The following is a 10,273-nucleotide window of genomic DNA, read 5'->3' as shown; positions in this document are numbered from 1 at the left end:
TATTCTTTTTTGAGCATGTAGATTCTGGACTTCCTGCTTAGAAAGCAAACACTTTACCAACTGAGCTATTTTGCCAGCCTCGAACTGGTTGTTTTAAATAAACGTTAAAATTTGCTATAATTCACTTTTTTTTTTTTAAAGTGTGAAATCTATTTAGCTGTTTCTAGTAAAATTACAGTTGTACAACTGTCATCACTGCACTTCCAGATCTCTTTCATCCCCAAACTAACTCTGCTAGTTACAGTTACTGTTCTCTACCCTCACTTTCTAGAAACTATTGATCTACATTGTTTCAGCGTAGATGTTCCTGTTAGAACACTGTATATATGTGGAATTGTAAGCTTTGTCTTCCTTCAGTCACTGTAATGTTCTGCAGTTCTGCAGGCTCATCTGAACATTTTTTTTTCTGTTAACAAAGTTTCTGTTGTATTCCATTCTGTGTATGATAATTTTTCCTTTTGACTGCTAAGTGATAATTCACTGGGTGACTATACTATACTTCGTATACTCATTAATAGACATGTGAGTTGTTTTTATTCTTTGGCTATTGTGAGCTGCCCCTTTAAGCATCTGTGTGTACATTTTGGGATAGACTTTTTACTTATTTTTTTGTATCTGCTGAGGAGTGGGATTATTTGATTTTTAACTTTTTTGAGGAATTGAAAATATATTCCATAGCAGCCATACCATTTTTATATTTCCTATCTAGTTTTTCCACAAGCTGACTAAGCAAAAACAGTGAGCTACAGGCCCTGCCCCCGCCCTTTGATTAAAATTTTAGTTAACTTTTGTATACATAGAGGCTTCCCATATGCTCTTTAGTTCATTTACTCTATTGGCTTCTTGGTACTTTAGTATATATAGTACATTTGTTATAACTAAGGAGCCAATGATAGTATGTTGTTATTAGCTGAAGTCTTTATTTCACTTTTTTTATTGAGACAAGGCTTCTCTGTATAGCCTGGCTGTCCTGGAACTTACTCTGTAGACCAGGCTGGCCTGGAACTCAGAATTCTGCCTGCCTCTGCTTCCCAAGTGCTGGGATTAAAGGTGTGCACCACCACTGCCGGGCTTTGTTGTTGGGCTTTTTTGGTTTTGTTTTGTTTTTTTTACTTTCTTTTTTTTTTTTTAAAGATTTATTTATTTATTATATGTAATACACTGTAGCTGTCTTCAGACACACCAGAAGAGGGCATCAGAACTCATTACGGGTGGTTGTGAGCCACCGTGTGGTTGCTGGGATTTGAACTCATGACCTTCTGAAGAGCAGTTGGTGCTCTTACCCGCTGAGCCGTCTCACCAGCCCTTGTTTTTGTTTTTGTTTTTAGATTTATTTATTTATTTATTATATGTAAATACACTGTAGCTGTCTTCAAACACTCCAGAAGAGGGCATCAGATCTCATTATGGATGGTTGTGAGCCATCACGTGGTTGCTGGGATTTGAACCACGACCTTCAGAAGAACAGTCAGTGCCCTTAACCACTGAGCCATCTTACCAGCCCCTGTTGTTTTTTGAGATAAGGTTTCTCTCTGTGGTACTAATTGTCCTGGAATTCACTCTGTAGACCAGGCTAGCCATGAACTCACAGAAATCCACCTGCTTCTGCCTTCTGAGTGCTTTCACCCCCCCCGCCCCCCGCTTTCTCTCTCCCCCCCACTCCCACTTCATTCCCAACACTTTTTTTTTCTTTTGGTAAAGATTTATGTATTTGTTTTATGTATATGAATACACTGTCGCTGTCTTCAGACACACCAGAAGAGGACATCGGACCCCATTATAGATGGTTGTGAGCCATCATAAGGTTGCTGGGAATTGAACTCAGGACCTCTGTAAGAACAATCAGTGCTCTTAACTGCTGAGCCATTTCTCTAGCTCCCAACACATTTTTTAAAAACTAATACAGCACTTGAGGATTGTTTCAAGGATACTATATTGCATTTAGTTGTAACTATTTCTTGTGCATGCTTGCATATATATGTATGGAAGCAGAAGAAGATTATATGGGAGTCAGTTCTCCTTGTACTATGTAGGTTTCAGGGATTGAAATTAACCTTTACCTGATGGAGCTATTCACCAGTCTCTTGATTTTACTTTTTTATTTATTTATTTTTTTTTTGTAAAACTTTTTGTAACCTATGTTAATTTGGGTTTTGTTTTTAATTTTTTTTAAATGTACATTTGGTGTTTGGCTTAGATGTATGTCTGTGTGAAGAAGCTGGAGCTACTGGAACTTTGAGTTATAACTGTGAGCTGCTGTGTGGGTACTGGGAATTGAACTGGGCTTTTATGTGTTTGTGGATTATTTTTATTAAGTTCTTTTTCTCCTGGGGGAAAAGCATTACAAACAAAATTCTCCCTTATTGATTTGTTTGTTTTGGGTTTGTTTATTGACAATGAGGTATATTGTCTTTGGTTTAGTAGTAAAGTTAGGTTCTTAGTTCAGCATTTGGGGGAGGAGGATTGTCATAGTCTTTGAATTCTAGTAGCAGAAATTTGCAGTTTTCTATTTTCTAAATTTCTTTCCATTTCTACTGGAAATTTGGGGTTTCAATTCGGTGGGTTGTACTAGGGATTGAACGCAGGTGTGTGAATGCTTTTGGCAAGTGCTCTGCTACTGAACTGCGTTCTAAGCCCTCTACTCAAAAAACCAGAAAGCTATAGCCTCTAGATCTCAAAAAGTTTCTGCTGGGTGGACAGTGATGGTGCAGTCCTCAGGAGGCAGAGGCAGGTGAATCTCTGTGAATTCAAAGCCAGCATGATCTACAGGTTACAAGACCACAGGGGTTACGCAGAGAAACCGTTTATGGGGGGTAGAAGGATGGGGGTGTGGACAACAGTAATTCAGACTTTGCCTGGTGGGACATGCCTTTAATCCAGTACTTGGGAGCTAGAGGTAGGTGGATCTTTGTGAGTTGGAGGCCAGCCTGGTTTATATAATGAGTCTTAGGACAGCCAAAGCTACAAAATAAGACATTGTTTCAAAAAAAAAAAAACAAAACAAAAAAATCAGTAATTTCTAAGTGTATCCTAAATGGATTCAAATGCCTGTAAGATAGAGGTACGATGACACCATGGGTGGTTTGTCATCATCATCTGCTTGATTAGTTTTAGTCTCAGGTCTTGAGACAGATCTCACTATGTTCATGCTGTTTTGTATGCATCCTGCCTCTGCCTCCTGAGTGCTAGGATTGCAGGTATATGTAGTCATTCTCACCACATAGCCTGATTTTAAGACTACAGTGTCTTAAAAGCCAGCTTGCTGTCCCGAAAACATTTAGAGGCTTCATACATAAGACACTTTATGAATTCATGGTGTTCTTGTGTGCAATTATTACTGTAGGCTGGGAGCTGCCTTCCATTTTTAGCCCAAGATTTAAGAAGCATCATGCATTGTCTTTGAGAACTGAAAAGGTGCCTTACAGGGGTCACTTGTTAGTGGGACCTCCAATGCTACAAAGCATTTGGAGCATTGTATTCATAAAAAAGTTAATGAATGGCAGTATAATTTGTTTTCTATAAATGATTGTGTTCTAATAAGAGGTAATTGAGTGTGGCTAATAATTTCTTTATGTGTATTAATAGTTTATGGATATATATATACATATATATATATATTTGAGTTTCTGATGAAAAGACTTAAAATTATAAGCAAATGAGAGTATACCCAGATCCTAGGCCTTGACTTCTAGTACCATTCCACACTCTAAGGAACTAGAGTTGCTCATAGTAATGGCCGGCTCCAAAGTGAGTCAGGATGGGCACGAGATAAACCAAAAGGCAGTGTTGCCCATTTATTTATTACTTTTGGACTCAATCACATTATGTAACCTAGGCTGGCCTTAAATGCCTCTCAGCCTTGTGAGTGCTTGGGTTCCAAGTGTATATTGCTATACCCTTCAGAAGGCAGTGATTGTTTTGCTAAAGCTTTGGACATATAATCCACTTGAAGTTCCCACTGACAAAATCTGGAACTGTGTGGGCACCTATTTTGGTTTTAAGGAAAATCAATAAATTAAGCACCATTGAGTTGGGTAGTGGTACATGTCTTTAATCCCATTCTTAAAGATAATCTTGTTTGAGTGTCTTATAAATCCCCTGGTCCAATTCTAGTCCTTTTGGAATTTTAAGTCCAAAATTGTAAGAATCGTGGGAAAGCCACACCTGTGATCTCAGCACTCGGGAAGCAGGGGCTGAACATTATTAGTTTGAGGCCAGTCTTGATAACTTGTCTCAAATCTCTCCCTGCCCTCCTTACCAAAAAATCTTATATAAAGTGTTTAAAGTAGATACACAGAATGGAAATAAATTGGGAGGTTGTGGCCTGAGAAACGTAGTTCAATTTTTTCATGTGATTTCTCTTTTTAGGAAGAGCTCTTGGATATAAAAGAACGTCCATACTCCAAGCAGAGGCCATCATTCCTCTCTGAAAAATATGACAGGTATGAGTGTTACTGTTAAGAATTGCATTATTGGGGCTAGAGTGATGGCTCAGCAGTTAAGCATCTGCTTTTTTCAATGAACCAAGGTTGAGTTCTTAGCACCAGGTAGATCACAACAACTTGTCAACTCCAGCTTCAGGAGCATCTGACACCCCTGGTCGATGTGGACACTTGAACTCATACATACATACATACATACAAGTTAAAATTTAAAAATAAATTTAAAAGTAAGTAAAAATTTATTTAAATGCAAAGAATTTCATTGTTGGAAAGTTGTTGTTTTAGTGGCACTATGACTGAGGAAGGTTTTTCAGAAGTTAATAGCATGGCCATCAACTAACCAGGACTGAAACTAAACTACAGAATGCCTCGGTTACAGTCACAGAGCAGATTTAAACCAGGAGTCTTTATGCCAGGGTGTCTTTTCCAGACCTTGTGGTTCTTGCTGTGAATTCACTTCTTTTTTTGGGGGGGGTGGGGAGGGGAGATTTCGAGACAGGGTTTCTCTGTGTAGCCTTGGCTGTCCTGGAACTCACTCTGTAGACCAGGCCAGCCTCGAACTCAGAAATCCGCCTGCCTCTGCCTCCCCAAGTGCTAGGATTAAAGGCGTGCGCGTGCGCCACCACCACCCAGTGTGAATTCACTTCTTTAACATTGTGTGTTGGGGAAGTTGAAGGAGGTCTTTGAGACCTTTATCCCAATGCCATTTAGATTAGCCTTATTGCGTTTTAGGTTTTTTAAGGACTTTGGTTTGAAGAAGCTAGCTAACAAAGATCTGAAAATGTACAATAATACTACATTTCTTTCTTTTTTTTTTTTTAAGATTTATTTATTTATATGAGTACACTGTAGGTGTCTTCAGACACATCAGAAGAAGGCATCAGATCTCATTACAGATGGTTGTGAGCCACCACATGGTTGTGGTTGTTGGGAATTGAACTTCAGGACCTCTGGAAGAGCAGTCAGTGCTCTTAACCACTGAGCCATCTCTCCAGCCCCCTATATTATATTTCTTAAGGTTACCTTAGTAATTTCTTTTTGTTGTAGTGGTTGGGGGAGTGGGGAAGTTTGGGGGGTTTTAGAGGTTTTTTATTTGTTTTGTTTTTTAAGACAAGATCTTTTTACATAACCCTTGCTCTGTAAATCATGCTGGCCTCAAACTACAGAGATCTGCTTGTCTCTGCTTCCCACGTGCTGAGAAAAAAAGTATGGGCCAACATGCCTGGCAGTCTTAGTAATTTCTTTAATAACATGTGGGCGGCTATTTTTACTTATAAAGTGTCATGTTTAATTTTCTTGGTTCATTGTGCCACATACCTACACCCCTAATGCTAGGGGTGGAACCCAAAGCCTTACCCATGTCAGGTGAGTGTTTTTATCATTAAGCTACATCTTCTCTGGGGACAGACTTATAAAACCTATATGCAGGCTGTTGAGAGAGCCTATTGAATCTAGGTAAGTCATCACATTCTCCCGGTGGTGATGATACACGAATAGTGGATATTGTGATAGGCTAAGAATTTTCATGGGTCTCAGGTAGGCTTGTTTGTTATTTCATTGAAATTGTAAAGCCTCTGTATACTTCAATTTTTATTAGCTTTTATGCTAAATTAGATTTATTTATTGTGCCTAGTGACAGTGAAGCAGAGAGTGAACACCTGTTGGATGCCTCACAGACACCCTAGAAGGCGGAGAGTATCTCCCTGTTGTGAGGGCATGAGAACCATTGACTTGTTTTTCAAAGAGTGTTCATGGCTAAGGGTATAAAGCAGGTAGAGCGCCAGTGGGTCTAATCCCCAGTAAACAGGAAAAATAAAAAATAAGAGCTGTCTTAGGAAAAAAACCGAGATTACACATGGAAATTCTAGCCCAGTATGGTGCTAGCATGCCTTTAACCCCAGCACTCGGGTTAGGGACAAGAGGATCGGTGTAAATCTGAGGCCAGCCTGGTCTACATAGTAAGTTCCAGTCCTACCAGGGTTATGTAGTGAGACTCTGTCTCACAATAACAAAAACCCAAACCCACAAAAAAAATTCTAGAAAAATATACACTATACTTTCTAGGAGGTACTTCAAAAAGGTAACGCCACCTCTGCAGAACTTGGGAAAGATCTTTGTGTGGAACATTACTATAGTTCATACAGAGCCCAGAGTTTCTTTCCTTTGTACACAGACTCCTGTTTTCAAGTACCTATTGGTGTTATGTTATCTGAAACAAACTATACTCAGGTAATAACTGTTTCTGCTTTCATCTTGAATAGGGTAAATTATTTTGAAGCAGCCATGGTTATGTAAGCTAAAGAAATTTAGAAATTAGGGCCTATTAGAATTAATTTTCAAACCCTAACTAATGCTATCCTCTAACCTGTAGTGATGGTGTCTGGGACCCTGAGAAGTGGCATGCCTCTCTCTACCCAGCCTCGGGGCGGAGCTCACCAGTGGAAAGTCTGAAGAAAGAGCCAGAATCAGATCGGCCTTCTCTAGTGCGCAGAATAGCAGGTAAGTGCACAATCATTTATTAATGGTAGTGTGATTTGGAGAACGTGTTCCTGGTTGCTGGTTTCTTTCTTAGGTCCTAGAGTTTTTACATATCAAAGAGAAATGTCATCAGAAAACTCATTTACCAGCTGTATTTTTCATAATGAGCTGAGTAAAATCATAGTAATAGTCTTCCTATAACAGTGGCAAGCTAGGCTGTGTGCTTTTGAATTATAAAGTACCATTGTCTTTGCTGGTGTGCAAGTGTTGACAGCTTAGTGTGTGTGTGATCACCTAGAAGACAAGCATCCAGGACACGTGCAGGAATTATTTAGCCTTGATACCTCCCTGTGGGCGATTATCTTTATTAGGTCAACTGATTGACATGAGAAGACCTGTCTTAACTGTGGGTGGGACTATTCATCCATGTCTGCTTCCTGATTGTGTATTGAATGTGACCAGTTGTTTGAAGCTGTTCTGCCTTGACTTTTTTTTTTGCTGTTATGGACTATATCTTTAAACTGTGAGCCAGAAAAATCCTCTTCGCCCTTAAGTTGTTCAGTATCGTTTATCACAGCACCAGGAAAGGAAACTAAGACAGCTGAGGATATAGCACAGATGGTAGTGTGCTTGTCTCCTGTCTTAGGGTTTTACTGCTGTGAACAGAAACCATGACCATGGCAACTCTTGTAATGACAGCATTTAATTGGGATTGGTTTATAGGCTCAGAGGTTCAGTCCATTATCATCAAGGCAGGAAGCATGGCAGTATCCAGGCAAGCATGGTACAAGGAGAACTTGAGAGTTCTACGTCTCATTCTGAAGTCCATTGGGATAAGACTGGTTCCCTCATCGTTAGGAGGGTCTTACGCACAGTGACACACTTCCTAGCATATTCAAACTACCACACCTGTGCGTACATGAAGCCCTAGGTTTAATTTCTAGCACTGAATAAATTGGGCATGGTAGTTCAAGCCTCTAATCTGAGCACTCAGGAGGTCAAAGCAAGAGGATCAAAAATTTGAACTCCTCAAAACCAAAAAAAAAAAAATTTGAACTCTTCCTCAGTTATACATAATGAGTTAGAGACTGGTCTAAATGAAACCCTGTCTCACCTTCTGGAAAGAGCTGTTTGTTGACAGCTAGGCATTCATGTCTTTAATCACAGCACTCAGGAGGTAGAAAGCAGGCAGATCTCTCTGACTTTGAATGATGAGTCACTGAAAAATAATTAAAATAAGACAAAAAGCTGTTTTGGGTTTTAAAAAAGAGCCTAAAACTGGTTTTTCCTACTTGGGCTCTGCTTCAGGTTAGTTCTTTTGTTTGTGACATGTTTGTGACATGCTTTTCTATTTCTTTTTCATTCTTTTTTTAAAATACATATTTTCACTTCACATTCCATTTACAGCTCCCCTCCCTCCTCTCTTCCCAGTCCTACCCTTACAAATCCATCCTCCATTGCCCCTCCCCTTCTCAGAGAAGGTGAGCTCCCCTTAGGTACCAACCCACCTTGGGACATCTAGTCCCAACAGGACTAGGCACATCCTCTCCCACTGAGGCCCAACAGGGAGTCCAGGTAGGGGAGAGGGGAGCCTGTGACAGGGAGCAGAGATCGAGGCAGCCCCTAGTCCACATGTTAGGGGACCCACATAAAGACCAAGCTGCACATTTGCTATAAATATGTAGGGGATCTAGGTTCAGCTCTTGCATGCCCCCATGGTCCCATGTTAGTTGACTCTGTGGGTCTTCTTGTGACATGCTTTTCTTACCTTTATTGAAGTTTGCATTACCACAATCAAAATAATAAGTATTCTTGTTCTTTCCTATAAGTGCTCTAGTGTTTGATTGCCTCCTTTTTTCTTTTTTAAGATTTATTTATTTATTTTATGTATATGGGTACACTGTGGCTGAACAGATTGTTGTGAGCCTTCACATAGTTGTTGGAAATTGAATTTTAGGACCTCTGCTCACTCCAGTCAACTCCACTCACTCAGTCCCTGCTTGCTCCGGTCCAAAGATTTATTTATTATTATACATAAGTACATTGTAGCTGTCTTCAGACAGGCCAGAAGAGGGCCTCAGATTTCATTATGGGTGGTTGTGAGCCACCCTATGGTTGCTGGGATTTGAACTCAGAAACTTCGGAAGAGCAGTCAGTGCTCTTACCTGCCGAGCCATCTCTCCAGCCCTGATTGCCTCCTTTTTACCCCTTCTCATTACCTCTAAGAAATGAAGTACCCTTCTAGATGAGTTTACACTCCTAAAATTGTATGAGACTAGACTTGTCACCATATATTTTCATCAGTGAAGCTTCTTTCTGGAAACAAGGTAACTCTGTAGACCAGGCTGGACTCAAACTTTATCCCCCTGGGTCAGTCTCTCATGAACTATAGGTGGCTTTATCCATGTTGTTGAATGTGTGGTTCATTTCTTTTTATTGTTTAATAATATTTCATTGTATAAATTCATCATTATATCCACTTATCTGTGACTAGTAATGTGTTTCTCACCAAAGTTGCTGTGAATATTTATGTGTAAGAATGAGCTTGGATATAGGAATATTTATCTTGTGAGTGAATACTTAGAAATATTATGACTAGTACATATATACAATGTTTTAAGAAAAAACCCCAAGGCTGGAGAGATGCAATCTGGAGAGATGCAATAGCTACTCTTCTAGAGATTCTGAGTTCAGTTCCCAGCAATCTTCAAGCTTCTTATTTTTAAGGTTGCTAGACATTTTATATTCCTGTTGGCAGTATTTTCTGCTTGCTCCACATCTTGGTTGCACTTGGAATTGTTAGTCTTCTTAATTATGCATAGTGCTGTTACATTATATTGTGCCATCCACATATCTTTGCTGAAGTGTCTGTTCAATCATTTATTCTTTTTTGTTTTAATTTTTTGAGACAAGTGTCAAGACAAGTTCCAAGTCCATATTGACTTCAAACTCAGCATTAGTTAGGTTTTTTTTTTTAATGATTTCTTTTTATTTTATGTACATTAGAGTTCTGCCAGCATGTATGTCCATGTAAGCGTGTTGGACCCTCTGAAACTGGAATTACAGACAGTTGTAAGCTGCCTTGTGGGTGCTAGGAATTGAACCTGGGCCCTTTGGAAGAGCAGCCCGTTCTCCTCTTAATCAGTTAGCCATCTTTCCAGCCACCTATTACTGAGTTTTTATATGCAGTGGTTTTGTGTTTCTCTGAGAAATGTACCTAGAAATGTTTTCTCTCAGTCTTGAATTTCTAAATAGTGTCTTGAAAAAAGCAGTTTTAAACTTGAAGCAAACCTTGCTTACCAGGCTTTCTTTCTTTCTTTCTTTCTTTCTTTCTTTCTTTCTTTTTTTTTTTT

The 10,273-nt window shown here is 39.4% G+C and overlaps 1 protein-coding gene across 3 annotated transcripts in view; it reads left to right on the top strand.

The window, feature by feature from the left end:
- Eif4enif1 (eukaryotic translation initiation factor 4E nuclear import factor 1) overlaps positions 1-10,273 on the top strand; it is a 46,258-nt gene that overhangs the window by 9,958 nt on the left and 26,027 nt on the right. For all 3 annotated transcript variants that reach the window (XM_031340672.1, XM_031340670.1, XM_031340671.1), the window contains exons 3-4: positions 4,369-4,442; positions 6,814-6,941. In XM_031340672.1, coding sequence (XP_031196532.1) covers positions 4,369-4,442; positions 6,814-6,941 — 202 coding nt within the window. The remainder of the gene's footprint in view (positions 1-4,368; positions 4,443-6,813; positions 6,942-10,273) is intronic.

Source organism: Mastomys coucha, unplaced genomic scaffold (genome assembly GCF_008632895.1).
Source record: "Mastomys coucha isolate ucsf_1 unplaced genomic scaffold, UCSF_Mcou_1 pScaffold22, whole genome shotgun sequence".
Lineage (NCBI taxonomy): Eukaryota > Metazoa > Chordata > Mammalia > Rodentia > Muridae > Mastomys > Mastomys coucha.
Note: the sequence above shows the minus strand (reverse complement) of the source record. Positions and strands in the feature narration are given on the sequence as shown.